Genomic DNA, 27127 nt, shown 5'->3' with positions numbered 1-27127 from the left:
ATTACCGTTTTCAAAATGGCGAAGGGGCCTCGAGGAGAGAGACGAATTACAACATTCGATCGCCTTTGAGGCCTAGTCGTTTCGCGTTGAATCGCGATATTGGAGCGACAGTGCTGATCGACTACAAATTGCAATCTTCATAAATCTCCGTCGGCAGTACCGCTTACCGTTCTTGGTCAGATTAATCTCATGGACAGGTTCTCAATCGTCCTCAATTAGAAATCATTACACAGAACAAAAGAAACTCGGCGGAGTGGCGGGAGACGAGCGTGACCTCTGGTGAATTATCGTGAAGCTCGTCCTGCTTTATCTTGCAGTTTTATTTAGACAGATTGCTACATTACCATCGGTGTATTATCCTGTTTTATCTTCAAAGAAAATAAAAAATTGTTTTCTTTCGCATTCTTTAGTAACAAAATGTGAGGTGAGCATACATGAGTAGCAGATTTTAGCAATTACTTACTTTTTTCTTTTTATATTTTAATACTAAGTAGAAAAATTAATTGTATGAATTTTTAAAAAGATGCATTTTCTTTGAGATTAATATTTTTATTATTATACTATTAATATTAATTATTTACCTTCTAAGGCACTTTTTAGGCTCTTCGTATTACCATTTCTTTCGTTATTTCTATATACGAATATAATATTTAAAAATATTTACTCGAAAATACTTAAATGGCGTAAATGGTCAGGTCATAAGTCACCGATAAGAATAGCTACGTAAACATGTGTCATTTATTACAGTTGAATGGATTTGAAGAGCAGATAAACCAACTCGAAAAAATACATTTATACTGTCACATACTATATACTTGTCTAGTTGAAATCATGTATCATTTTGGAAAGTTAAAATCAGTATTGTACAGGCAAGTAGCATACAGTATTTTTTCAGTGTTCTTTTGTTGTATTAATTTACTTTAATTACATGTTAATTTATATACTAATGTGATAGTAGGAGTCAGCTAACCTCATATGCTCGAAAATCGCATCAGTCGGCTACGCGGATCGACAGGATCAACAAGGTCAGTTTCCAGGAATAATTGATTGTTATTCAAGAGATACACACTTATTCTAACATAAGATTGTTTTGTAGATTTTGATAGCAAACCGTGGAGAGATAGCATGTCGCATAACAAAAACTGCCAGGAAGCTGGGCATAAGGACTGTGGCCATTTATAGCGAGGTGGACAGGAATTCCATGCATGTGGAACAAGCTGACGAAGCTTACTGCATCGGTCCTGCTCAATCCAATCAGAGTTACCTGCGACAAGACAAAATTATATCAGTGGCAAAACAGGCAAAGTGCCAAGCCATACATCCAGGATATGGGTTTCTCTCAGAGAACACGGAATTTGCAGAGCTATGCCAAAAGGAGAACATCATATTTATTGGTCCACCTGCTAGTGCTATTAGAGATATGGGTATCAAGAATACTTCAAAGGCTATCATGACAAATGCTGGAGTTCCTATCATAGAAGGTAAATATCTATCTTAAATATATATTGTGTTAAATATATATAATAAAACAAAATCATTCTTTTAATACCAGGATATCATGGGGAGGATCAGACAAATGAAACTCTATTAGCAGAAGCCAAAAAGATTGGCTTTCCACTGATGATCAAGGCTGTGCGCGGTGGTGGTGGGAAAGGTATGAGAATCGCTCAGAAGGAGTCCGATTTCGTCGAGGCGTTGGAATCCGCGAGAACCGAGTCCGAGAAGTCGTTCGGCGATTCGGCTGTGCTTCTGGAAAAATATGTTGCCGAACCTAGACATGTTGAAGTGCAAATTTTCGCCGATAAACATGGGAACGCCGTTTATCTGTTTGAAAGAGATTGCTCTGTGCAAAGAAGACATCAGAAAGTGATCGAGGAAGCACCTGCTGTATGCATTTTTTTTTCTATTGTTGCAGAGATTTGCAGAATGATGAAAAAATTAAAGGCGATTGCACGTAATTTTTTATTTTACAGCCTGGCATTTCCCAGCAGCTCAGGCAGGAAATAGGCGAAGCGGCTGTGCGTGCTGCTAAAGCTGTAGGATATGTGGGCGCTGGAACGGTAGAGTTTATAATGGATCGCAATGATCACAGTTTCCACTTTATGGAAATGAATACGCGTCTCCAGGTAGAGCATCCCGTTACTGAGGCGATTACCGGCTTAGATCTGGTTGAGTGGCAATTGAGAGTCGCGAGCGGCGAAAAACTACCGCTCAAACAGGAACAGATCAATCTCAATGGCCACGCGTTTGAAGCGAGAATTTACGCTGAGGTAATGATCTGTTTATTACATCTATTAATATCTTCCACGTGTCAAAATATGTAAAAGTGCTTTTTTTTATTTATTATTGAATGTATTGTTGTGATATCATAGAATCCAAGGAATGGTTTCTTACCAGGAGCTGGTCAGCTTTTGTACTTAAAGCCTCCCAAAGCAACAGACAATGTCAGAGTCGAAACTGGAGTGCGGCAGAACGACGAGGTGTCTGTACATTATGACCCGATGATAGCGAAATTAGTGGTTTGGGGAAAAGACAGGAGCGAAGCTCTCAATGTACTTATATCAAAACTTGGCGAATACAATGTAAGTAGCACAATTAAAACATGGAAAATTCATAATGAAGAACTTGCATTATTATAGATTTGATTATGTTGAATAAAATAATTACGTTTAATTGGAACAATCATGTTTACAGATAGCTGGATTGGACACGAACATAGAATTTCTTAAAGATCTTTGTGCGCATCCCAAATTTCAAAATGGTGAAGTGCATACGGGATTTATTGAGGAGAACTTTGAGCAACTATTCCCTAAGATACAAACGTCTAACAGAATACTGATACAAGGTGCTCTTGCTTCCATACTGTACGAAGATATGGAATCGTTAAGTGCGTCCTTAGAAACAAAGGATCCTCTTACTCCATTTGCAGTGGAAACTGGACTCAGATTAAATCATGTGTTGAACCGTACGTTTCTCTTTGACGTTGAAAAGAAGAATAACACAGTGGAAGTGAAATACGTCGAACCTGATGTATATCTGATGAGAGTCAACAGATTAGGACCTTGGAGGAAAGTAACTGGAACCTTGAAGAAGATCGATGACACTTTAGAATTGTTCTCAGAAATTGACGGGGTTATTGCTAAAGCGCAAACAGTGAAGCTTGGCAATAAGCTACACATATTCACCAAGGTAATCGTTATAATTAATTGTTTGGCCTGTAATGATGACTGCATGTAATCTAAAGTTTTGTTTTGTTTGTAGGATCGTGAATGGCAACTGGTAGTTCCCACTCCCAAATTTGTATCTGCGATTACAAGTCAGGCAGAGCATGATCCACACCAGGCTTTAAGCCCAATGCCTGGATTAGTTGACAAGATTTTTGTCAATAAGGGGGATGCAGTAAAGAAGGGTGATTCGTTGCTTGTTATTGTCGCAATGAAAATGGAGGTGAATTTATTGAATCTACGTTAATGTCATCGTAATATCAAATATCCTCTAGCTAATATCTTTCTGTTTGCAGCACATTGTTAAGGCGTCTATAGATGGAATTGTTGAGGACGTACTGTGTTCTACAGGTGATAACGTTGCCAAAAATAAGCTTCTTATGAAATTAACTGACTGCTAATGTAATATATGTAAAAAATTGCATTGAAAAAAGACTGTAGAGTTTATCATTTTTTAATGATTTTTATTAAGTTTAAATGTAAAATAAATTTTATATTGTTAAATGTATTTTTTAAATCTATTTTATAAAAAAAAATTATTCTGTAATAAAACTGATTATAAAAGAAAGCGAGAGAGAAAACTGTGTTTTTTTTTATAGAAAACAATTCAGTCTTCTCTCTGGTAACAAATTTCAAATATCTGCTCCTGTTTAACGTAATCAAGAAAGAAATTCCCTGAAGATTTGATCTGTGCTAGGGGAAGATTGTAAGAAACTGCTTCTCTTGGCGCAGCAGTTTCAAAACACGTTTTAGTATCGCGAAGCGACGGAAAGTATTAGTGTTCTCGAAATTTAGAATAATAATAGCAATTGTTTAATATTAACGTGGTATAAATTTTGTAATATGAGTAACTTCCACTCTCCTATGAAATGTATATCTTCCAACGCGAGGTAAAGTTTTTTTTTGAAACACCACTAGTAAGGTTAGAATGTACTCTTGAAAAACATCTCTTTTCAAAGCCACGATAAATATATTACTTTTGCAGAGTTTTAACGCCCAAGCCACAAGTGCAGCAGTTACTGGATATAAGACAAACACAGAGCAAAGCTCGCAACAGTATTATGTGGTTTTTTGTCAATAGCGTGCTACTTAGCATCATAGTCTTTGATATGTGAGACTCTTCTCTCTTAAGCTGCATCTAAAGCAATAATAATTCTTATCAGCTTGGCTCTGTTTTTTTAGATTTTACGGTGGATTCGCATACAAACCAGTTTACTGGGTTGAGTGGTGTTTAGCATCGATATTTGCTTTGAACGCTCTATACCACATTATACAATATACTTGGGCTACCCTGAGCTTGAAGCCGATCGCACTTAGTTCCAAACAAAGGCCACTTTTAGGAATCTCGGAAGATGATCCTTTGTTCAAGGACGAGGTGCCTCAGAAACAGACGACTCCGGAGCCAAGTCCTTCGTTGAATTTGTCCTGCATAAATCTTAGTAGACGTTCAACAACTCTTGGATCTTCGGTATTGAGTGACATTAGTAAGCAAGATACTTTTATTGTACTACATTTTAAATTTTAATATGTGCAGCTTTTTATGATTTCTTTTTTTTTTTTTTTAGAGGATTATTCTGCATCAGTCCCCTTTTTTAAATATAGTAATTTCACATCTTCTAAAACGACTGTGAGCTCCAATGGATCACTGAGCAGATCTATGAATGTTTCTTTAAATGGTAGTTTGACAAATGAAGATCTTATTCAGGATGAATGCGAACTTGAGAATTATCTTAAAGAGGTTGAACAGCAAAGGAAATGTGTATTGTCTACAAATGTCGATCAACCCTCTAATCTCTTAAGTTCTTTCTGGTCTCATCCTGCTACTCGAAGTCCTGGTGAGGTGTCACCACTATTAAGAAGATGCGCTTATCAGCTTGCACCTACCATGGGTATTCTAAATTTATTTAGTGCTATACTTTATATATTTTTTTAATGAGTATTCTTAATAATCATTCTTTTACATCATTATTTAGATAAAACAAAAGCGACCAGCCCTGCTGAGGAAGGAAGTTCTCCTAGAGGCACATTTGGTGCATTAGATGTATGGAGAAAGTACAGAATTGATTCCAACAAAGTTAATGAATGGACTGCCAATCTCCGGATGGTACGAATTACAAAATAAAACAATAGTGTTGTAAAGATCAAAAATCAATCTGACTTTATACAAATGTATATATAAAACATTTTAGTGGATCAGCAAGACAGTTGTCGAACGTGTGGCTTTGGAAATAGACAATATATGTGCTACATTAGTACGACATGGCTTGAGCGACTCGCAGCCAGGCCATGTAGGACTGGATAGACTCAGGAAACTCGCACAAGCCCAATTTCTGGTATGTGTGATTCCTACTCTGCCTACGTTGGTTCCCTTTCTGGAACTCTGTAACAATCAGGAGTATCTCGTAAAGAGAATAAAGACACTTGCAAAAGGAGGATCCATGAGTGAATTTAAATGGAATGGTGGTGGGTCTCACAATGGTAAAGAGTGGGACTCTAGCTTGCCAACGGATTCCGCAGTAAGCGTGTAGAAAATTATAAATTCTCTATATCTAAAAGATTGCTTCTTCGAAAATTTTTACTGATTCTCTTTTCTGGCACACGTCTTGCAGATAATAATGCATTTAATTTCGACCTACATGGACACACAGTTAGAAGCGCCTTTGGATCAACCGGACGCCAGACCGTTTACATCGAGATATATGGCGAGATCTGGCATGGAATTGCCGCGAAACAAAGGCCCGATAATAGTTTGTCAATCCATAAATCCACCACACTACAGTCTAGCTTTGTCTGGCGATTCTTTGCCGAGCGATTACGAGGAAGTGCAACGGGTAATTGAAATCTCATTGGGTATATATATTTATATCGCGTATGTTTATCGCTTTACAATGGTATTTACATTTCTAGGGACGTAACAATTTGTTCCATACGCTTTTGCTCTTCTTGTACATAGTTAAGACTCGAGATCATGGCATGTTAGGACGAGTTAATGCAGGATCATCTGGAATCAATATATTGTGGGTGATAGACGGTTGAAACAAAACTGATTTTCTTAGGTGCTGCCTAATGAAAATGAAAAAACAAAGATTATAAGCATTATACAATGGATTCAAATTTGAATTCACAAGACTGTAATTAACTTTTTTTCTACATTTTGTATTATTTGTAGTGTTGATTTAATAAATGCGACTGAATAAAACTAAAATGTTTAATCTAGGAAGGTTGGTTACACTGAATACTTGAATACTATTTCTCGTGACGGCTATATTGAAAAATAATATGAATTATGATTTATAAAAGTTTTATCAGTGTGATTTTTCACTTAACAAAAATCAACCTGTGTATCTTACTAAAATTTTTTCAAGATTGTCTCGTCAATTAAACATGGATAACAGCTCAAAAGAAAATTTGTATGTATATATTTATGTGTGTGTGTGTGTATATGTGTGTGTGTGTATATGTGTGTGTGTGTGTGTGTATTTGTGTGTGTGTGTATGTGTATATATATATATATATATATATATATATATATATAATGTTCCATTTTTTCAAACTGAAGAATGTATATAGCTATGTAGAATTATAAATTCTATATAAATACGTATACTGCATTTGAAATATTTCGTTAGTTACAATTATTACAAGATCAATTTATCCATGCACAGAGATTTCCATTTCGACCCTTGTTATATATCTGACAAGAAACATATATATATATAAAAAAAATATTGTATTCATTGAATTTCTCTTTCTCATTGCTACATTATTGAAACATATTCGATGTGATAAATTAAGTCGTACTTAAAAGACATTCTATAATTTATTGTATTATTCTTTGGATGCATTGTAAAATTACAAAGAATTCTTTCAGCTCAAACCAATATGTACAATAAAAGCATATCGATACAATAAGTTTAGTAATTCCGATACCATAAACCACAACATAAGATTAGAACAAATACTTTATTCATTACAACAAAAACTAAGTAATAAGAATAAAGAATCATGTCTCACATACATATAACAACGTTTATGATATATTTATACATGTGTAATAGTTTCGTACTAATTTTACAATTGTTATGCAGACACGAATTAATATTTATGTGTAAGAGCATGTAGCCCATAAAAGCACATTGCATGAAACTTATCTATTATAAAATTTATAATTCTTAGAGTCTTCGTCATTTTGCTACTACATGTTTTAATAGAAAAAAAAATAGTAAATTTATTGCAATATGGAATTTTAGACATTTTTGTATGAACTATCAGTGTTTAAAGAAAATATCCGAGTTAAAATTTCCATGCACAACATTGTTTAGATCTTTCTACAAAAATCAATAGTAACATAGTAATAATATACATAGTATTAATTAAACAAAAATAGATAAATATAATCAAATTCAGTTTTAAGGAAAACTTAAGATTTCTAGTATAATGCTAGATTCATTACGCATTTAAGATTAATGTAATTTCTGAACATAATAATTATTATTAGCATGTAATTGTATCAATTATAATGGTCATTTTATCATAATTGTATATAATTGCGTATAATTATACAATTATATGTTACAACAAATCTTTATTGCAACTTTGTGAATTAAAATGACAATATTGTAGATTGAAAATGGAAGTATTCGATTAAAGAAAACGAAAAAAGATCTCTGGAAGAACAAACTAAATGAAAGTAAATCTAGTATTATATTTAATACATTAAGCTTTAATGTAGTTTAAGTATTTAAAAACTACTACCTTATTCGTATCATGTCTCTTAAAGAAAGTCTATATTACATGTACAACACACATTCATGATAAAGACATTTGTCTCTTTCTGTTTTCCCATGATTTGTCAAAGACGTTTACACTATTCATTCTTGGTAATACATGTTATTATGGAAAGATACATGTATCTAAAACTTCTAGATAAATTATACATTAGATGTATCGCTTATTAATGCCTTCACCATTGCAAAAATAAACTTCAATATAATGTTTCGTACATAATCAAAATGATATTCTCTCTGTTAAATCCGTACATTTATCGTACATCTAGTGGAGCATCGTACCCTTTCTTATCCAATATACGAAAATCCTTTAATAACGTGAGTTATCTCCTCGTAAAGTATCATTTCCGGATTTTCCGTACGTATCGGAATATGGGAATGAAAACAATAGTCATAGGATGTCAGGAGAACAAATTTCGCTCATTCATATCGTCGAAATGAGTTTTCATTCTCGTGAACAACATGTCTTTTCTTTCTATATTGTAATCGAGCACAAAATAAACAGCTCAATTAGGAGGTGGTGAATATCTTTGTACCCTCGGGTAAAATTACCTCCTCACCTACATCGGTGAGAGTGACGGTAAGTGGTAGAATTAGAGGCATTAGTATTTCCTGATGCTGCATTACTTGTTGCGTTGTACCCACTGTGGTAGGATCAGGTTGTCTCGCTATAGCAATCGTCTTGATATTCTGCGCCTTGACTACCTGTGCCTGACCGATCGCAGTTTGATGTAACCTGATCGGATGCGGCTGTGACTGCTGCTGTACATGTATCTGTACTTGGGGCTGCTGTTGCTGCTGCTGCTGCTGTTGTTGTTGTTGCTGCTGCTGTTGCTGTTGATGTTGCTGCTGCTGCTGTGTCTGTTGGATCATCTGCTGTGCCCGGTTCTGATTCTGCAAAAGATTCTGCTTGCAGCGCTTGCTATGCGCGTAGCGACTGCCATTATTGTTAAACTTTCTGTCACAAGTTGGACACTCGTAAGGTCGTTGACCAGTATGAATAAACATATGCTCTTTCAGTGATTTCAATCGCCGGAAATTCTTTGGACAGCATTTGCAATGATACTTGGCTTCGCCAGTATGCGACGTTAAATGATTTGCCAAAGTATCAGCACGCGCGAATGCCCGCGAACAGTACTGACATATGTATGGACGTTCTTGCGTATGCGTACGCATATGCATCTTCAAGTAAGCATTAGTGGTGAATGGCCTGGAGCATACTTCGCATACAAATGGTTTGATACCGTTATGGGCGCGCAAATGTGCTATCAGCGTTGTCGATTGCGTGAAACTCTTGCTGCAGATCTCACAAAGGAATCTCTTCGAGCTGTCGGTCTCCTTGCTCTTCTTGAAAGTGCGATCATGCTTAGGCAGGTGATTGTTGAGCTGTTCTTCCTTGATGAAGCGCTTGCTGCAGCGAGTGCACTTATATGGCTTGATCATATTGTGCTTGGCCACATGGATCTTCAGATGCTCTCGCCGATAGAATTTCTTTGGACATATGTCACACAGGTACTTTTTGCCCTCGTGTACTTGAATATGCCGCAGTAGGCCCTTTCTAGAGGTATATTGTTTGTTGCATTCGGTACATTCGAGCCCCACTATATCGGTTCTTCTCTTTCGGCCGATTTTCTCACCCGGTTTCTTTTCTTCGGATTTCGGCTCGATGTCCCTCAGATCTTCCTCTGTTAAGATACCTTCGGTGACGTGTTTGGCCCTGTGTTCGCGCAAAATCTCATTGTTCTCGAAACTATCACCGCAGATGTTGCATTTTCTCACCTGATCGGGATTCTTCTCCGAACACTTGTCATAATGCGCCTTCAGTTTGTCTTTGCGATAGAACTTGATATTGCAGATATCGCACTCAAAATTTGGCTCCTCGTGCAACAGCTGATGGCGCAGTAGCGATTTTTTCGTACTGTACCGTTTCTTGCACGTGGTGCACTCATGGCTGTCCATCGGCCAGTCGAGACCGCTTTCAAAGTCGGAGTCGTTATCATCATCATCGTTATCGCCCACGTTGCTCATCTTCTGCGTCTCTTTCTTCTCCAAAGTGGTCTTTTTCAATTTTTCTGTTGCCTTCTCCGCTGCCTTTTCCATTGCCTTCTCCGCTACCTTCTCCGCTTTTTCATCCTTTACATGCTGTTCCATATGCTTTGACAACGCTTGCTTCGAGCTATACCTCTTGTTACAAGACGCGCACTCAAACTCTTTCTTACAACTGTACTTCTTTGGTGTAGCGTCACGTTTACGACGATAATGCCCATCCAACTTGGCGTCATAATCGGTATTATCATCGTTATCATCGTCGTAATCCTCGAGACCATCCTCCGTCTTAATCTTGTCAATGATTTTCTGCGCTGCTCTCGCCGCGACACGCTTTATACGCTTGTTTGGATCGTATTCTTTCCCATGTATAAATGTCTTATGATTCGTGGCAACCAGGTGATTTCTCAGCGTAAGCTCGTTGCCGAAGGTTTTATTGCATTGGGTACATTTATAAGTCTTCATTCGAGCATGTTGTTCAGAATGCCTACGCAGGAGATCCTTCCGCGCAAATTGTTGACAGCATATCTTGCATTCGTAAGAGCGAGTATTAAAATGCGCCGTCTCAATGTGTCTGGTCAGCGTTTTCTTGCGCGAGAACGTCACTGAGCATGTTGGACACTTTATTTCCTTCGTATTTTCAACGGATTCGCCAATGTTTTCCTCATCTTCAATGTTCTTGTTGTCTTCATCATTGTTCTCAGTGGTTTTAACTACAATCTGTTTTATATCCTCTTCCAAATCCTGTTCGGTGAGCACGCCCTCAACTACATGTTTCGTTCGATGGTTTCTTAGTTGTTCCAAAGTATCGTACTCCTCGTTGCACACGCTGCATTTTAAATTAATATGCGTAAGTGAATGCTTTTGCAAACCTCGTTTTGTATCGAATTTTTCTGAACATTTGTCACATGCAAACTCCTCAACATGACTACGCTTTCTTCTTTTATCATGATCATTGTCGCTCGCGGTGTCGTCGGCTGTATTTCCTCTCTTTCGCTTCTTGCATTCGCTATCCGATTTATTGCCGTTATCCAAGTCTAGACTGTCCTCGTCCTCGTGGAAGGAGATCTCAAGCGGCATCGACTCTTCCTTCGCTTCCTCCCGTTCTCGCTCGTGTTGTTTAATGTGTTTAGTAAACGAAATTATATACAAATATTCTTTACCACAATAAGGGCACTTGTTGGCTTTTTTTCCGGATGGCGGCGTTTTCACGACGGAAACGCTGGTCTGCACTTTCTGCGGTTTCTCCGGCGTTTTCTTCAGCGACAGCGTTTTTCTCACTTCTTCATGAGAGTGCATATGTTCTTTCAGAACGCTCTTTGAAAGGAACTGCTTATCGCACAAGTAACACATGAAAAAGATCTTCTCCGTCTTATCTGCCTGTGCTTTTTTCAATCGTGAACTGAGATTCAGATTTTCGAAGTAATTCTCCTCGTCGGAATCTCGCTCGGTAAATGTCCGACGAGCCAATCTACGTTTACTTCTTCTAGTTTCATTTTGAAATGATTCCTGTTCTACTGGCTCATTTTTAGCTTCTTCCTCAGGTAATTTCTTATTTTGATTTTGTTCAGCTTTACTCTCCTGTTCGATCTGAGCTTCTTCTTTCAGTTCTGCTTGAATTTCTTCATTTTGCTCAGCCTGAAGCTCGTAAATTTGTTGAGTTTGAATTTCTTGATTCTGTTCAGCTAAAATCTCTTGATTTTGTTCGGATAGAGTCTCTTGGTGTTCTACTGTGTCTTGTTCAAGTTCTGATACAGTCTCTTGTATATCTTCTTGCAAAGAGAATCGTTCAGGCAATATACACTGTTGCTGCATAATATAATCATGTTCCTCTGTTGGAATTGCATCTGTACAACTTCGAATAATATTCTCGTCGCTGGAAGGTTCTTCATTCCTTGATTCATCGATAGCATCTGATATATCATTATCTTCTGCACTGGATAATTCTTGTTGCAATTCTTCCTCAATACTTTCTTGTGTGATTTCTTGCGAGTTATCTTGTTCTGAATCTAAATACAAGAATCAGTATTACGATATACTCAAAAGCTTTAAGGGGGCAGGACTCTTTGAAAGGTAAAAAAATCGATTTTTTTTTTAATTGCATTTTATGAAAGTACATACTTTTAAGAATCAACCCTTAAATTTTTATCAAAAAATTTAAAAAATTGTAGAAGTTATAACATTTCATTCAAAATGGTAAAAATTTTTACATGTAGTATTTCTTTTTGATTTTATTTTATTATTTTCCATTATAATAAGTACACTTTATTTCAAAGTGTTTAATTAATAATGCTTTTACCCAGAAATTAGAAGATTTATTATATGAACCTGGAATTACTGATTAGAATGACACTTACATAAGTACTAAAAATATACAAGTAAATTGTACTTAAAATTTACATGCATTTTTCTCAAAATTATGTTTTTCAAACTGTGACCACGATTTCAAACAAACTAATGTACCGATTGAATTCGCCTTTTATCTATATATTCGTAACACTTCTCGCTGGAACCAGCAAAATTAAATTCTATTATTGTGTTCATTTTCTTTTTACGTTAAATTTTCGAAATTTTTAGTAATTCTTTAAAATTTATTTTTATATACATAATAATTATTTAAAAAATAGTTCGATTTTAATAATTTTGGTTCCGACGATAACTAAACATCTGTAGATTAAGAATCTGTTTCGATTTGTTGTCTCAGATAACTGAGTGTCGAGATTTTATGGTCACCATAAGATGATGCACGCATGGATACTTTGCACGAAACATGTTATTTTAATCATGTTATTTTAACCATGTTACAATTTTTCATTAATTTTACTTGTAAAAATTCTTGATTAACAACAAAATATACATGTGCAAAATTTCAAATTAATTGCTCATATAGTTTTTGTAAAAAATATTCATAAAAATAGACTTTTTTTGACCTTCCAAAGAATCCTGTTCCCTAAGTTGTTATTGTAAAAGCAAAATTTAATTTAAATCTTGAAACATTATAGCTTCAATAATTCCATTTTACTTACCTTGTTGCATTTCCCCAGACTCTTGTAACTTTTCAGCTTCTAAAATCATTAATTGATTTTTCAGAAAGTTCTTATCGGCTTCTGACTCTACTGGCAGTGTGACAGTAGATTCATAATCAGTACTGACACTGATTTCTTCGATATTGTCACTCCTTTCGGTATCCAAGTGTATTTCAACCTCGTTAAGAAACAATTCCTCCTTTATTATCCCTCCAACAAACTTTTCCCGAAGAACATTATCAGCTTGCTCCACTTGCAACTTAAACTCGTATGCTGACTCCAGTTTGTCAGCACACATGCAACACACCTGTGCTGGGAGACCGTCACCTGGTAACATCTAATTGAAACATATGGTTTAGTATACCTCAAGAGAACACTATTGGCACTGATTATGCTAAAGAGGAATCAAGTTTATTCTGCTGTTGCAATTACCAACTTTACTGCCATGCTCATTGCACTGAATTTTTGTTTGTGTTACAAGTCTTGGTCTCAACAAGTTATCTATTTAATATATATTATTCTACTTAGCACTTGAGGAAACATTACACGGTGGTAGCAAAGGTGTTATAGGCAGGACGCGCAAAGGATGTGTCATACGGATTCGACAAGCCCCAGCTTAATTAACTGACACGGGGAAAGGTGGGATAGGAATCGCAAGAAGCTCGAGACTTCTCGTTGACATCGTCAACGAAAGATCTAAATCTGCTCAGCATTGGAGGCAGGGGACCGACAGTAAAATATCGAAGGGTTCGTGAACCTAACCTCTAAATTGCGCATCTAACCTTAACGTTGGCGAAGCTCATCGCTTTCGCCGATAGGGACGCGACCTCGTTCCCTACGAAGAGATCGCGCATCATGAGATTGTCGAGTAGGCAGACACGGCATATCTTCATAGTGGACGTGACCGCGTCCTCGCCCTGCGGCGGATCCGACGTATTTATCTCCACGGCGTCCATGTTTCGCTCGGCGGACTGACTTGGACCGACGACTTAGGAACGAATCAAGCCGCTCTTGCTCTCTCTTCCTCGCTGGTCCCACGCACCGTCTTCTTTCACCCACCACTGACTAGGAGGTGCGGAAAAATATGATCCTCTTTATCACATCGCTTTCGTTTTGACATAACGAGAAGTCGATACGTTCAGACGTGTGAAGGCTGTTCTCGGTAGCTGCACTGTATCGTGAACTTTTTGCACTCAAAACGAAACGAGGAACTTCATGAGACGTTGAAAAGAGAAAGAGGAGAAGTTCAAAGTGCGAAGAGTACAGCTACAAAGAGCAACCATATGTCCTCGGCTGCGAACGGAAACGGGCACGCCGAGTCGCGAAGAATTCGCGATTCGCAAGCTGCGAAAATGACGGTTTCTTGAAATCGCTATTCTTCGCTATTTGCCAATTGCGCGTTTCCACTAACTTCTGGTGATTGTTCGAAAACTATCCCCCCCCCCCTCCTCGCCCCTTGATGAATTCTGTCAATCTAGTAATTTCTATTTGTCCCCGGGACATTTTAGTAACTTCCTAGTTTCCCGCGGCCGTTTCGAAAAGGAACGCGAAAGAAAAATTTCTTTTAGATTTGTTTCAACTTCTTTTATATCGCAATATAAAAATTTTGATAAAATTTATCATTTACAATTGAAATTGAAATTTTCTTAATATAATCAACTATATAACGATATATAATCGACACTGTAACTCACTTATAATTACACATCGACGTAACCATCCAATCTTAAATGCTATCAATTAAAAAATTGCGTTAATACTTAATATTTAACATTTAACAAAATATATATTTTCTTTTATACCTCACGTTGTTCCGAGGTCGACTTTTGTATCTTATTGTTCGGAGGTCGTGCGCTATTGAGCTTTTGACACGATTTCATGATCAAGGACGCGTCGCCGCCACCAGATATGGCACACTCGCTCATCTTCTCCGTTATCGCGGATTTATTTAAACAACTTTCCGTTTCCGATTTATCAGTTTCATATAGTTTTTCTACGATGTTGAAAACAGATTCTTTGTTCACGCTTTCCGAGGATACGTTCTCTACTCTTGAAAATTGGCACGACGAGAATGTTGCGTTTCCCGATGTTGACGACAAAGAAATCTTTTCTAAAACGGCTGAAACAACTTTTAATATAATCACGATTCCTATCTGAATGATAGTGTTCAAATATATTACCTGTTAAATCCATGCTTTCCTCAGATACATCGTAGTCTGTGTGAATGCTGAAGCTATCTCTGCTAAAAAGATGTTGTCTAATGCTAGACAGATTCCTAGGAGACATCTTGTTTTTAACAGCAGGCTCCGTTATGTTTCTGTTTTTGTACGGTGTATTGTACATGATAGAATGCTCGCTGCGCAATGCACGACCATTCTTTATGTAAGGTATTAAATATGACAGATTCGATGGTTTCTGCACTATACTGTTTGCCGATTGAATGGACACCTGTGGTTTACGTGTTTTTACTAAAACACAGATAAAACTTGAAATTAATTTGACAGAATATAAATAGCATGTACAGAGAATATAGATGTTCTCACAAACCTGTATAGGGTGTTCTAATGTAAACTACACTATTTTCATCGCGCGGTAAACCGTAAACTGTAGATGGAAAGTTCATGGCGTTTGAGACGCTGCCTGTAATAGATACGAATTTAATTAGTTTAATTTTTTCTAACATATATTTTCTATTATTTGCGCTTACTTAAATAGTAGTATATCATTGGCGCATTTGAATAAACATCAATGAACATACCATGACTGATATTTCCTTGACATCTCATAGATTTTTCACGCGTCGTATTGTTTATAATTTTAGATAAGGCGGGTTGCAATCTTTGAACGACATTCAATATTAATTCACATCGTTTTATTACTCGCAATTGTTGAGGCTCCGTTGCATTTTCCACCAGAAGAGTTTTAGCAGCTGCATTGGCTTCAAAAATGGCTGTAATAAAGAGATGTATGCAAAATGTTTTTTTTAAGTAATGCAAGACTATAATTACCTGCTTTCAATTCCCTCGTCATCATTATTGTTTGACGATCGATGTTCTCGGTGCCAATGTCATTTACAATCGCTGTGACTTGACTAGATAAAGCCGAAGCACGTTGAACGATACCTTGCACTTGCAGTTGCGTAACCGGTTCTCTGTTATCAAGACAGTCTGAGATTGTCGTTATACGTTCCTGCAGACTGTCCATAACTACCTAAATAAAAAATATATTTAAATGTATTCTTAAAATTTTTACAATCCCTTTCAAATCTATTATATTTACTTGGCAGAAGGCAGCCGAGTTTATAATGAGATTTACAACATTCTGAAATTTATTCATCTCCACCTGCCATTGCGTAGTCAATAGTTTAACACTAGAACGCATCTCTTTATTATCTGGATGCAAATAGAAGGACGTTATAGCAGAAATCAATTCAGTTTCTAAGGATTCAAATCCAGCGAGACAACTGCGAATTTTGTTATTACCTGAAATAACAAAATCTTATTAGTAATTTTTTAAAAAGCTTATTAGTAAGTTACAAAAAATGATGAAAACTAACGATTCTTGTCTTTGTAACAAGCAATCGCGAACATTCCAATCTGCATAGTTTGATCAAAGAGTTGGTCAAAGTCTTCTATGAGATCGTTTAGATCACTCTTTGATCTTCTTTTCGCACTCAACGAATTTCCACATGTCATAACGAGTTTCTTCAAGGCCGCGTAGGGATTACTGAATACCTCCATCGCGAGCGTTAATACAGCTATGTTAACTTTGCGTTCCAAACGGTAAAGAGCATCAGTCAAAGTATGCATGAACAAATTATTTAATGCTGGATCTAAAACTTCCGACAGCAATTGCTGTTTCAATTTTTCATATTCCAGCACTATAGACTGGCAGGAACCGGTTATGGCTTTAAAATTATATGGTTGACAGACTTGGGTAATTGCCATAGCATGAGAGAAGACATCCTCCAGTCTCGACCACAGTTCTGCGCATTCGGACAGTTGCTCTTCATGCGTTTTACTCGGTATTTCTAATATAATGTCCAATGCCAAGTCCATTCTACAAACATATACATCCAAATTATTTGTGTAAATGCAATTACAAAGCCAAAAAATATTTGTCCCACCTATAGACAAAATGATTCTCTCTTTCGCAAGTTTCCTTTTCCAATGATGAATTAGAATCATTCAGCAAATTTAAAATCATCTCACAGCAAGTGCATATCCTTTCGCAAATATACTTCTTGCAAACCTGCACATATTTATTCAATATAGATATAAAAGCAATTTAAATTATGCATAAATAAATAATAAATATGTAATTTATTACATAAATTGGTGCATTCAGCTGATGCTGCTCCTGTGCCAGTTGTACTAGCATTTCAAATGATGTGCATAGTTGAGAAGTATATAAAGCTAGTTTCTGTGATAAAAAACTAGATGCTAAACTTTTTCTATAATTCTGTAGTGGTTCGAGTAATTCTAATATTGAAGTGCCCAATTCCTTTAAAAGCATGTAGGGGGATTAATATTTATATTAAAAGATTAACACATATTTCAAGTTTATTTCGTTATTACCTTTATATTTTGAAGATCCTCAATCTCGTTTGCTGTGCCCATTTCTCTAACATAATCCAGACAGTCCTGGAGCCTCTGCTTCAATGGCAAACATTCTAAATCTTCCAAAGTTCGCAAAACTAATGCAAAATTATCAAGCAGTGATTCTGTCTTGTGTTTAGCTGCATTGCTATCAATATTGTCACACTTAATATCCTTAAGCTAAAAAAGATAGATTGAAATCCATTTAACAAAAATAAAAATAATCAAACATTGTGTCTAGAGATCTTTCCATTACTTACAAGCTCGTCAATGTTTTTCAATAAAGAAGTACATTTCAAATTTGTTGCAGTATCAGCAAACTTTACATTTGCTTCTTCGTAATCGCAATTATCATCACTTGCTAAATTGTTGAATCTCTGAGTTAAAGAATGCAGTTGCTCATATAGTATCGATTTTGCAGCTAAAATCTCTGACGAATTGATAGAAACGCCGGTCAGCAACAGGTACAACTTGTTTACCTGAAAAGAAAAGAGTAATTTTGACTCTTCAGTTCAAGCAATAATAATTGTCTGCAATCTTTATTATTCTTGTATTTTGCAACACACAGTCTTCATATCTGCAATACTGCTACAGTTCGTCTTATTAGACAGCATCAACCACTAAATTAATAGAAAATAGCGTGTTTGATTACCTGCTGTCGCAAAAGCTCCAACAATTTCCTCGTTTGTCTCGTTTTTAGCTCCATTGTTAGATCTTATTTCTCGATCCTCACGATTCTTTGAACTTTAAAATTCATACGTCTAACGGCGAAACGTAAATAAAGTGAATTCAGTAACTAACCAGGCATGGCAACCAACATTCGGCGCTAATGTCACAGAAAGTGATCTGTTCCTTCTACACTACGTTACGCTTTCTGCACCTAAAACGAAATAGACGTTCAATTTGACGTTAAAAAGGAGAGAAAAACGAAAACAAAATTAAAAAGGTTTAGCTGCAAACTATATATATATATATATATATAAAGTTTAAAGAACAAATCTCGATTACATTTAATAACTTAACCTAACCTGATTCCGTCTAACCTATCTTAACCTAAGACGCGCGAAAGCGTCGCGTATACGGGTTGTAGACATCCATTTTTTCTCTTTATTTTTTTTTGACGGACGGATATTTCAAAATAAATCTACATAGATTTTGCTGAACAAGTTTATTCCTTTTCAAGATGTTCTCCAGAGACAGAAAGGGCGAGATGGAGATCAATGTGATGCTGGACGAACCGCTGACCAGCGATTCGTGTACGAAAGTTGTGATGGAGCTCATAAAATACATTCTGTATCAAAAGCAGCAAATACCATTTACGTACGAGGCATTAGCTCAATTTCAGACAAGCGTGAAGGTGACGGACAGAAACGCGGTTTCGTTTAAAGCCCTGTCGAGTACGCTGAAAAACGTCTCGGATCATCTGTCCTCACAGTTTTTCCTCAAGGGTTGCGATATAAAGGAAGTTGCCATAATACTCGGTGCTACGATACTATCGCCGAAGCTCTATATCAGGATAGAACTCCCTCCATACGTTCTGAACAGTAAACAGCACAAAGAATATCAACATTCTTCCAGAAAACCACTTTTGAAGCTTATGAGGTTAATAAAAAAAAACTTGGTAGAATACGCTCGTTTTAATCCATATTAAAAGACCGTAATAATGTTATTTTATTTGCAGGTCTATGTTGGAATGCAATGAGTTTCAGGAGGCCATGAATATTCCTTTAAACATGACAAACATGTTTGTCATGCTAAGGAAGAGTGACAGTAATTCTGTGTCTGATTTCTTCCTGCTTAAACCGCAATATGTGCCCCCCATGCAAATGGCAAGTTGCTTCAGGTTTAAACTATGCCAGAGTGACCAAGTGGATGTGCAATGCAACTGCAGGACACTCGTAAAAGTGTATCACGATTCGTGTGAGACTAATTTGGAGAATGAGGATGATGTGCAATATACTCAGTACAGCAGTTCCACTCAGTCTTCTTATCGATGGTATCAGTCAAAGCAGATTATAAAGGGATTTAAATTTTATTCGTGACCCTAATTTTGTGATGTGACAGTTATAGGAGAATTCAAAATTTTCATAAAGTTAGATAAACAATTTTTTCCTAGAATGTTAGGTGGATTAATGCCACACAATTATATTATAATGTTAAGATTAAAGGGATAATATTAAGCATTAATGTGTTTAATAGCCTTAGTATGTTTTTAATGCTGATATTGCATTGATGTCAATATGACTCGACAAATGTCCCTCGAGGTCAGATGATAGAAATTTCCATTCACTATCAGAGCAAAGAAGTATTTTTATTTGTATCAACAAACGTGATAAGTCTTGTTAGCCAGTCGCCAAAATTATGTAATCGAGATTACAATGCAAAAATGATGTAATAATAAATTTCATTAATAGATCTTTACAGTAAAATATACAAGATAAGAATGTTATTGCTGATTTATTGTAAGAACTTTATAATTTCTATGGATATTTTATATTGTAATTCGTAATTATGACGTTAAATATTTTTATCTTATTGAGTTGTAGTTAATTATTATACCATTATCTATCTACGTTATAAGTTATGGAATTGTTTATTAAAAAAATCTTGCAAGAGGACACATGTAGGAAACACGCAGGGAGATCGTGCGATAGTTTATAAGCAACTATAACTATACATTAATCTACTTTTTATCGCGAATACAGATAATCCCTCCCAAACAAACATTTTTGGAGTAGGGCAATACATATATCAATACTTGTCGCGAGACGCGACATTGCATTCCTTAAATCTGAGTGATCAACATATCGCGTAAGAAAAGTTTAAATTTCGCGATCGAGAATGGCTACTTTGAAGTTTTTAACGCCAGAGCAAAAGCAATTCTGGCAGGAGAATGGTTACATTAAGTTGTCAAACGTGTACTCTATGAAGGAAATGAATGAAATATTGGACGCCTATAATGAATTGTTTGAGAGGAAACGTCAAGAAAATCTGTCGGGCCTGGAGGCTGGCTGGGCTGGAGGAGATATGAAGAAACTAGCTGGAAATATTGATTACACTGTAAGAAATACACTTATATATTATATTTAGTCATTTGTATTCTGCAAAGTTTATATTTGTTATAGAATACTTATATCGATTATAGATTAAAATATTGTAGAAAATTTTATATTACTAAAATAGATTACATAAAACTTAAAATTATATATATTATTCTTTTAAGATTATATATATTATTATTTTATGTTACATTGCACTCTACTTATATTCTCATTTATGCATCAGGTAAAGTCTATTCACAATCTACAAATGCACAATGCCGTGTTCACTCGGGCCATTACACACCCGAATTTATTGGACGCTCTCGAGGATATTATGGACACCAAGGACATATTGTTGCATCATACCAAAGCGCACATAAAGCCGCCAGAGAAAGGAGCACCCTACTTGATGCATCAAGATTACCATTATTTTCCTTTCAAGAAGCACACTATGCTGGCTGTGTTTCTACATTTGGACGATACAACACCGGAAAACGGTGGTTTGGCGGTATATCCCGGCAGTCATAAGCTGGGACCATTGGAGGACCATGGATTGACTGACGAACAGGGTGAACAGTATCATTATGTTAATCCTGAGAAATATCCTTTGTCCAAAGCTGTTCCCGTATCTGCCAAAAAGGGTGAAATTATCATCTTCTCTTACTTGCTGCTTCACGGTTCATATCTGAACTTGTCCGACAGAAGCCGACGCATGTTTCTCATACAAGTGAGGGCGGCTGATGACGAACCGATCGAGGATGTGCACAAGTCTCCTTGCCAGAACTTGATGCTTCGCGGCAAAAATATTTACAGACCTGCAACGATGGCCAACAGATTTACGCATTAATCTAATGTATGACGAATCTAACATAAGTGAATATTTACTCTACTTTTAAATTCGATTGAATGAATGAAGAATGTTTTTGACCAATTTTTATCATTTATTAAATACATATGTGTAATGCATTTAATTATTTTTTTATTTAATGATTTTTTTCTATCTTTTTTGCTATCCTTTCATTTTAATCTTGCAGAATTATAAGATTTTTTGAAATTATTAATTATTTTGAAATATACAAGGAATATCATGAATTCAATTCCATATCATTATCCATGACATAATTTTAAAATAATATAGAAGATATCTCGATGAATACCATTAATTATTTTTAAAGCGTGTACTTATCTGTAAAAACATGTCGCATATATCATAGTCATTAAGAGTATAAAAAGATATAATTATCATATAATCATTGCGAGATAACGCAATTTCTTCAGTAGCTAATTATCATAAGTCGTAAATCATTGCACGTTTTGTATGCTGAAGTGGAAGTGTTTTTTAAATGTTTTATATCCTGATTTAATTTTATGTACTGTGTATTATGTCACGGTTTGCAAAGGAAAAATTTAAAGAGCGTTGTGAGAAGGACGATTGTCAATGGAAGTACATGTAGATATTGATCTCTGTGTCGGTTCTTTTTCAACAGTATCTTCAACATAGCTACGTTTAAGCTTTATCATCCTTAAATTATTGATGCTTGTCCACGACATTCGCCATTTCGAATGGTTAATCTATGGCACTCAGAGGAAGCAATGGCCGCCCAAAACATCCTCCTGAAAAGATGAATGTTTTTCTACAAACATTGCGAAGAAATAGGTTGCACATATCTATAGACTAGCGCAATTATATTGAGACAATATGTTTGGAGATAGACAGGCCTTTTTGTAGAAACATCTCCACGGCAGAAAAACTCTTCCAGCAAGTTCGTCCCCGAAGCCATGCTAATTAACAGCGTTCGGGAAGAGAAAAAAAAAGAAAAATACGAGGAAGAGGCGTCGCGACTCGCGAACGCACCGATACGAATTTCGCGCGCATTCCTATTTGCGCCTCGGGGTAGGAGTCGGACGAGCGGAACGTGCGGAATATTCCGCGATTTGACATAAACGAGACGAAACGCGAGCATTTCGCCTAGGAGGGCAGAGGGGAAGGAGCGGAAGAGAGAGATGGAGAGAGCTCGTGGATTCGATTTTTCCCGAGGGAGAGACGCCGCGATTTCACGCGAAGGAATGAAAATAAGCTGCGATTCCGGGTCGAGTTGGACACGACTCGTAAAAATCGCGAAGAAGATCGCCTATGAGGCGAGATGGAGGAGGAAGGGACCGGGGGGAGGAGGAGGATAAGTTGAGAAACTTGGAACGCGTGGAACGCGAACCGCCACCGCCACCAGTGTTGTCGACGAGAAGGGTCGACACCGTCGACTCAAGGAGGTGATCGGAGTACTTGCACGCTCTTTTTTCCCCCCTCTCACCGCGGACGACACGGGGACCGAGAGAGGATCGAGCGAGAGCGAAACGCGAACGGCTGGGACGGCTGGCGTTGTACAATTCGCGTGCTCCAGTGAACAGCAGACCAGCGGGGGCCCGTGCCGGGCAACGGACGCGCGAATTGTTGCGCGGGGTGTAGTGAAACACATGTGTCGCGGCCGTGCGGTGTTTTCCACCGCCGCGGACTGCTGCTCCTCGCCGTACCATCCCGCAGGCTGCGCGAGGTGGTCTCGGGCGTGCGGATCGCGGGAGCTCGGGACGCCCGTCCTCGCGGATGTTCACCAGGATGATGCGTCGTGCTCCGGCGGTGGAGTAGCCCAGCAGCAGCAGCAACAGCAGCAGCAGCAGCAGCAGCAGAAGCGGAAGGCGGTAGTGCGGGCGTGCGTGCGTGCGTGCGTGCGTGCGTGCATGCGTGCGTGGGTGGGTGGGTGTCTGTCTGGCGACCGCCAATACTCACGCACACCGGATTTCTCCGTGCGTCCCATCGCGAGTGCTACGAGTCGTCGCGATCGAACTGATACCAATCCGCGCGTGCCGCTCGACGCTCCAGACGTCGCGACTCGTCGTCCCCGAGGAGAGTGACCCGGCGTCGATCGTTGCCGCACGCGCACGTTGTGTTTTCTGAATGCAAGGAAAAAAAAAGGGAATGAAATATGTCGTCCCTCCGTCTGGAGCATTTGACGCTGCTGCTGCTGCTTCTGCTGCTGCTGAAGCTGCCCGCGCGCTGGTGACTCCGCTGGTACGATGACACCGCGACCGAGCCAACGACGGATCGGTCACGCGCTTCTGCCTCCCGCGTGCCTCGCCAGGGAATAAGAACGGCCACGATACTTGCTGCGTGCGTGTGTCTGTCAGCCATCATGATCGCCCGCGAGTCATGACTTCTGTGTGCTCCCGACGTCTCGCCCGAGTGGCATGAGTTTTAATCGCCTGTCCGCGCGACACACGTGCCTCAGACTTTGTAAATTGCAGCTCCCCCTTTTGTCCAAGGATAGAGAAAGGAGATTTCCGGGGTACGAGCATGTTCCTCGTCGCTGTCGAGCCCGAACGCCGCGACGTTTCCAGTTTAATTCTCTGAGAGAAAGTCAACGAATTCTGTTATCCTGCTGTGTCATACGTTGAATGGTCCAAGTATGAGAGGTCCAGCGGAGGAAAATGGGTACCGGTAAAGTGTCAGCATGCGCGAGAAGTCAGCAGAATGTCATGCTCACGCAGGTCACGTGAGGGGCACGACAGAGATGTGCTCGCGTGATCCACCTACATTGCACCCGACCCTCGCCAAGGCAAATGGTAAAAATTCAAGTCCCCAGCCGACTCATCATCCCGAGGCGCAACGTAACGACGGCAATCTGCTGCCAAATCCTGGAGGTCGCTTGAAATTCTTCAAAGATGGAAAGTTTATCCTGGAACTGTCTCATCGCAGGGATGGAGAAAAGACTACGTGGTTTCCCGTACCAAAGAAGACCTTTTGGCCGCCCGCGAGCACCATCCCGAATCGACAGGAGAGCTCTACTTCTCTCAGTGGTGGGTCAAAGGAAGCGTAGATGTATAGAGCTTTTTTATTTTAATATTCGAATTTCTTTTGCTCGTACTTATTATATTGCCAAAAATAGATTTGTAATTATTGTTTCTAAGACCTATTTTAGTTTGCATTATTGTTGTAAACAAAAACAAATGGTATAATTAATTCAAATAATTCATATGTAACATGTATACTTTATTCTGCCCTTAGTTTCCGACGACAATTCGTCGGTCCAATCCAGTCCTTGGCAGAGAGATCACTGCTGGAAGCAGACCCACCCTCGACGCAGGATAACTACGGAATTCAATTTTTATTATCGTCGAAATCCGAAGACTCGTTTATGCGCGCATCTTCGCTTGATAGCGAGGAAACGAAGGCGCCCATTAGACTCGACGACCGCGGCCTCAGTTCCGGAATTAACGACGGCCCATTCGACGAGAGCGTCGCGGAAACTGAATGGTACGTCGTCGTCGGGCAAGGTTTTGAGTCTGATCATCGATAAACTGGCGCGCCTACTGGATCCTAATGTCGTGTCGCCTCGCAAACGCATACTGCGAGAGCTGGAGAGAGTCTCGCTGGAGGATCAGGCGTCCAAGAGACGAGCCACTCCGCAGCCGGTTTGCACGACGAGTGCGCCACCGACTCCTCCCTCCGCGAAGCAAGTGTCATCGTACAGTATAACCAGTATCCTGGGAGAGGACAAGCCTAGTCCCGAGCCAGGTTTCTTGAGGACACTGCTGAAGCCGGACGATCGGCAGCCTGTGAAATACTCATCGTCGACCAACGCCTATCCGAGGGTACGAATCGACCCTTACATCGGATCCAGCAATACATCCGTTCATCATCCGCTCTACGGGATACCGATGTTGCCACCTGGACCGTACAGGGCGCCTCTATGGATGGCGCCTCATTATCCGTCTCCCGTCCACTATCCGCCTCCTATGCAATTGTACGCATCGCCGCATTCTCATCCATCGTCTCCACATTACAAAGACTACAGGGAACAAACTCTCACACCTCCTTCAGGTATGCGTTCATTTATATATCATAAATAAGATGAATAAAATGTTTCAAGATGTATGCTAATGACTCTATATCTTTCGTTTGCAGATATGCCTCTGAATCTGTCGAAGCATGCGGGTTGAATCTCAGGATCCCAATAGAGTTGGTGCCTTATGAGTGGATAAAACACTACGCAAACACTGCCCGTGCAACGACAATGCGATATATATTAGTATTTTTTTATTCATAAAACAATAGTATCTTAGTACATAGAGAGAGAGAGAGAGAGAGAGAGAGAGAGAAAAAGAGAAGAGACAGATAAACGATGAAGCCAGACAGTTGGATTTTGGGAGAGCTATACTTGTACATACAAATGCATAAATTTGTCAATCGAGCGGCATAGTATTTTATATTAATATTACACGCAAGATTAAAAAAAGAGAGAAAATCGTGAGTGGTAATATACAAAAACGTTATAGATAAAAAAATGCAACTGTAAATGTGTACATGTTACACATATTTTCATCGTACGCGATCTGTGAGTAAAATCGTATAGAAAGGGAAAAAGTAAAAAAAATCGGTGCGCGTTTTTTTTTTTAATTATTTAAAACGATCGTAAACCCATGCAACAACATGGGATTATATCAGTATCGAACGAGTCATTCGATATGTTTTTATTTTCGACATTGCTACTCATATTTTATATATCGCGACAAAGACGGGTGAGCACACGCGTAAACCTGTGCACGAGCAGGTCTCATCCTGTGCATCTCATTTATGCATTTTCCGCTATTCTTATTATAACGTTACTGTCATTATTATCATTAATGAAAAAAAAATGCTACATTATCCTAAAGAAATCGATAAGAAAGACATAGGATTATGTACAGAACAGATTATTGCCTCTATATCTCTAGCGTATTAATTATTCTTAAAGATAGAAATGCATAATAAATTTAGGCTCTAATAGAATATATCCAACAATGGTATACAGTTATTTATATGATATTATATATATAAATATATATATAACGCAAAATACGAGAGAAGACACAAAATTACTTTGGTAACGACCGTGGGGTGTGCCTTACAGATAATTAACGAAATTCCATGAAATTAAATTATGAACGGAGTTCATGCGGATGTGTATTATTATAAAAGGAGGCACTATATATTATGTATATAATAAATATATCTTTGTGTTACATGTATTTTCATCAAATCGACATTTATTCGTTGCTCTATTTATTATTAGTCAGGCGCATCGACAAAACATTTCACGAGAAAGCAAGGCAAGCTCGCACAGGTTCTACAAATATTTTTATTTTAATCGTTCAACGCGTACGCGATTCTCTTTTAGCGATTCTGACAAAATGGAGAAATATGTGACTGCGCATTAGCAATTGTATAGAAAAAGACTAATTTCATAAATATAAATATTTCATATACTACAACAAACATCATTTCATTTACTACAAGCTCACCAAGGAACCTAAAATATTCTCCCTTTTTAGCGATAATTCCAATGGATGTTTCAGAAATTGTTCGTAATTTTA

General features: G+C 38.0%; 7 protein-coding genes across 13 annotated transcripts; 5 read left to right on the top strand and 2 right to left on the bottom strand.

Annotated features, from left to right (window-relative positions):
• The first annotated feature begins 341 nt into the window (after positions 1-341).
• On the top strand, positions 342-3748 carry LOC105200350 (methylcrotonoyl-CoA carboxylase subunit alpha, mitochondrial). 4 transcript variants are annotated; one of them, XM_039448190.1, is made up of 10 exons: positions 342-424; positions 748-869; positions 959-1025; positions 1097-1481; positions 1553-1887; positions 1974-2270; positions 2373-2582; positions 2695-3189; positions 3262-3447; positions 3521-3748. In XM_039448190.1, exons 2-10 carry the CDS (start codon positions 832-834, stop codon positions 3623-3625), a joined length of 2118 nt encoding a protein of 705 aa, XP_039304124.1. In that variant the 5' UTR covers positions 342-424; positions 748-831; the 3' UTR covers positions 3626-3748. The 4 variants fall into 4 exon arrangements, with proteins under 4 accessions (XP_039304124.1, XP_011166143.1, XP_011166144.2 ...); XM_011167841.3 differs by having other exon boundaries at positions 956-1025; XM_011167842.3 differs by lacking the exon at positions 342-424 and having other exon boundaries at positions 621-869; positions 3521-3625.
• A 156-nt stretch (positions 3749-3904) lies between these two features.
• On the top strand, positions 3905-7133 carry LOC105200349 (transmembrane protein 209). The gene is made up of 8 exons (XM_011167840.3): positions 3905-4114; positions 4210-4335; positions 4407-4708; positions 4790-5113; positions 5198-5328; positions 5414-5740; positions 5834-6055; positions 6132-7133. Exons 1-8 carry the CDS (start codon positions 4068-4070, stop codon positions 6258-6260), a joined length of 1608 nt encoding a protein of 535 aa, XP_011166142.1. The 5' UTR covers positions 3905-4067; the 3' UTR covers positions 6261-7133.
• Positions 7134-7168: 35 nt separating this feature from the next.
• Positions 7169-14500, bottom strand: LOC105200348 (zinc finger protein 91). The gene is made up of 3 exons (XM_011167839.3): positions 13866-14500; positions 13084-13420; positions 7169-12066 (listed from the first exon to the last, which is right to left on the bottom strand). The coding sequence occupies exons 1-3, from the start codon at positions 14037-14039 to the stop codon at positions 8522-8524; spliced, it is 4056 nt and encodes a 1351-aa protein (XP_011166141.1). The 5' UTR covers positions 14040-14500; the 3' UTR covers positions 7169-8521.
• A 155-nt stretch (positions 14501-14655) lies between these two features.
• Positions 14656-18471, bottom strand: LOC105200346. Of its 3 annotated transcripts, none has more exons than XM_026132775.2 (13): positions 18334-18471; positions 17942-18160; positions 17661-17861; positions 17413-17586; positions 17210-17334; positions 16640-17142; positions 16363-16565; positions 16092-16293; positions 15842-16033; positions 15631-15723; positions 15264-15551; positions 14886-15202; positions 14656-14816 (listed from the first exon to the last, which is right to left on the bottom strand). In XM_026132775.2, exons 1-13 carry the CDS (start codon positions 18385-18387, stop codon positions 14784-14786), a joined length of 2604 nt encoding a protein of 867 aa, XP_025988560.1. In that variant the 5' UTR covers positions 18388-18471; the 3' UTR covers positions 14656-14783. The 3 variants fall into 3 exon arrangements, with proteins under 3 accessions (XP_025988560.1, XP_039304120.1, XP_011166140.1); XM_039448186.1 differs by having other exon boundaries at positions 16426-16565; XM_011167838.3 differs by having other exon boundaries at positions 14656-15202.
• Positions 18472-18489: 18 nt separating this feature from the next.
• Positions 18490-20215, top strand: LOC105207429 (MAD2L1-binding protein). 2 transcript variants are annotated; one of them, XM_039448196.1, is made up of 3 exons: positions 18490-18627; positions 18865-19283; positions 19363-20215. In XM_039448196.1, the coding sequence occupies exons 2-3, from the start codon at positions 18865-18867 to the stop codon at positions 19721-19723; spliced, it is 780 nt and encodes a 259-aa protein (XP_039304130.1). In that variant the 5' UTR covers positions 18490-18627; the 3' UTR covers positions 19724-20215. The 2 variants fall into 2 exon arrangements, with proteins under 2 accessions (XP_039304130.1, XP_011175173.1); XM_011176871.3 differs by lacking the exon at positions 18490-18627 and having other exon boundaries at positions 18718-19283.
• Positions 20216-20343: 128 nt separating this feature from the next.
• On the top strand, positions 20344-21693 carry LOC105207428 (probable alpha-ketoglutarate-dependent hypophosphite dioxygenase). The gene is made up of 2 exons (XM_011176870.3): positions 20344-20741; positions 20967-21693. The coding sequence occupies exons 1-2, from the start codon at positions 20523-20525 to the stop codon at positions 21567-21569; spliced, it is 822 nt and encodes a 273-aa protein (XP_011175172.1). The 5' UTR covers positions 20344-20522; the 3' UTR covers positions 21570-21693.
• A 1499-nt stretch (positions 21694-23192) lies between these two features.
• LOC105200345 lies at positions 23193-27022 on the top strand. The gene is made up of 3 exons (XM_011167836.3): positions 23193-24571; positions 24780-25595; positions 25680-27022. Exons 1-3 carry the CDS (start codon positions 24226-24228, stop codon positions 25712-25714), a joined length of 1197 nt encoding a protein of 398 aa, XP_011166138.1. The 5' UTR covers positions 23193-24225; the 3' UTR covers positions 25715-27022.
• The last annotated feature ends 105 nt before the right edge of the window (positions 27023-27127 follow it).

This window comes from Solenopsis invicta, chromosome 4 (assembly GCF_016802725.1).
Source record: "Solenopsis invicta isolate M01_SB chromosome 4, UNIL_Sinv_3.0, whole genome shotgun sequence".
NCBI lineage: Eukaryota > Metazoa > Arthropoda > Insecta > Hymenoptera > Formicidae > Solenopsis > Solenopsis invicta.
This window is presented reverse-complemented; position numbering and strand designations above follow the sequence as displayed.

Excerpts from the sequence above, each read along its gene's own strand:
- LOC105200350 (XM_039448189.1), top strand. The coding sequence starts at position 730 with ATGTGTCATTTATTACAGTTGAATGGATTTGAAGAGCAGATAAACCAA. Across the intron at positions 1,482-1,552 it reads TGGAGTTCCTATCATAGAAG|GATATCATGGGGAGGATCAG; the intron begins GTAAATATCTAT and ends TTTTAATACCAG. Across the intron at positions 3,190-3,261 it reads AGCTACACATATTCACCAAG|GATCGTGAATGGCAACTGGT; the intron begins GTAATCGTTATA and ends TTTTGTTTGTAG.
- LOC105200345 (XM_011167836.3), top strand. The coding sequence starts at position 24,226 with ATGCGCGAGAAGTCAGCAGAATGTCATGCTCACGCAGGTCACGTGAGG. Across the intron at positions 24,572-24,779 it reads GAGCTCTACTTCTCTCAGTG|TTTCCGACGACAATTCGTCG; the intron begins GTGGGTCAAAGG and ends TTCTGCCCTTAG. Across the intron at positions 25,596-25,679 it reads AACTCTCACACCTCCTTCAG|ATATGCCTCTGAATCTGTCG; the intron begins GTATGCGTTCAT and ends TTTCGTTTGCAG.
- LOC105200348 (XM_011167839.3), bottom strand. The coding sequence starts at position 14,039 with ATGGACGCCGTGGAGATAAATACGTCGGATCCGCCGCAGGGCGAGGAC. Across the intron at positions 13,421-13,865 it reads TGAGCTTCGCCAACGTTAAG|ATGTTACCAGGTGACGGTCT; the intron begins GTTAGATGCGCA and ends TGTTTCAATTAG. Across the intron at positions 12,067-13,083 it reads GTCTGGGGAAATGCAACAAG|ATTCAGAACAAGATAACTCG; the intron begins GTAAGTAAAATG and ends TCTTGTATTTAG.
- LOC105200346 (XM_026132775.2), bottom strand. The coding sequence starts at position 18,387 with ATGGAGCTAAAAACGAGACAAACGAGGAAATTGTTGGAGCTTTTGCGA. Across the intron at positions 18,161-18,333 it reads TGGAGCTTTTGCGACAGCAG|GTAAACAAGTTGTACCTGTT; the intron begins GTAATCAAACAC and ends TTTTCTTTTCAG. Across the intron at positions 15,724-15,841 it reads TCAAGGAAATATCAGTCATG|GCAGCGTCTCAAACGCCATG; the intron begins GTATGTTCATTG and ends TATCTATTACAG.
- LOC105207429 (XM_039448196.1), top strand. The coding sequence starts at position 18,865 with ATGTTCTCCAGAGACAGAAAGGGCGAGATGGAGATCAATGTGATGCTG. Across the intron at positions 19,284-19,362 it reads CCACTTTTGAAGCTTATGAG|GTCTATGTTGGAATGCAATG; the intron begins GTTAATAAAAAA and ends TTTTATTTGCAG.
- LOC105207428 (XM_011176870.3), top strand. The coding sequence starts at position 20,523 with ATGGCTACTTTGAAGTTTTTAACGCCAGAGCAAAAGCAATTCTGGCAG. Across the intron at positions 20,742-20,966 it reads CTGGAAATATTGATTACACT|GTAAAGTCTATTCACAATCT; the intron begins GTAAGAAATACA and ends TTTATGCATCAG.
- LOC105200349 (XM_011167840.3), top strand. The coding sequence starts at position 4,068 with ATGAGTAACTTCCACTCTCCTATGAAATGTATATCTTCCAACGCGAG. Across the intron at positions 4,709-4,789 it reads TTCGGTATTGAGTGACATTA|AGGATTATTCTGCATCAGTC; the intron begins GTAAGCAAGATA and ends TTTTTTTTTTAG. Across the intron at positions 5,114-5,197 it reads TCAGCTTGCACCTACCATGG|ATAAAACAAAAGCGACCAGC; the intron begins GTATTCTAAATT and ends ATCATTATTTAG.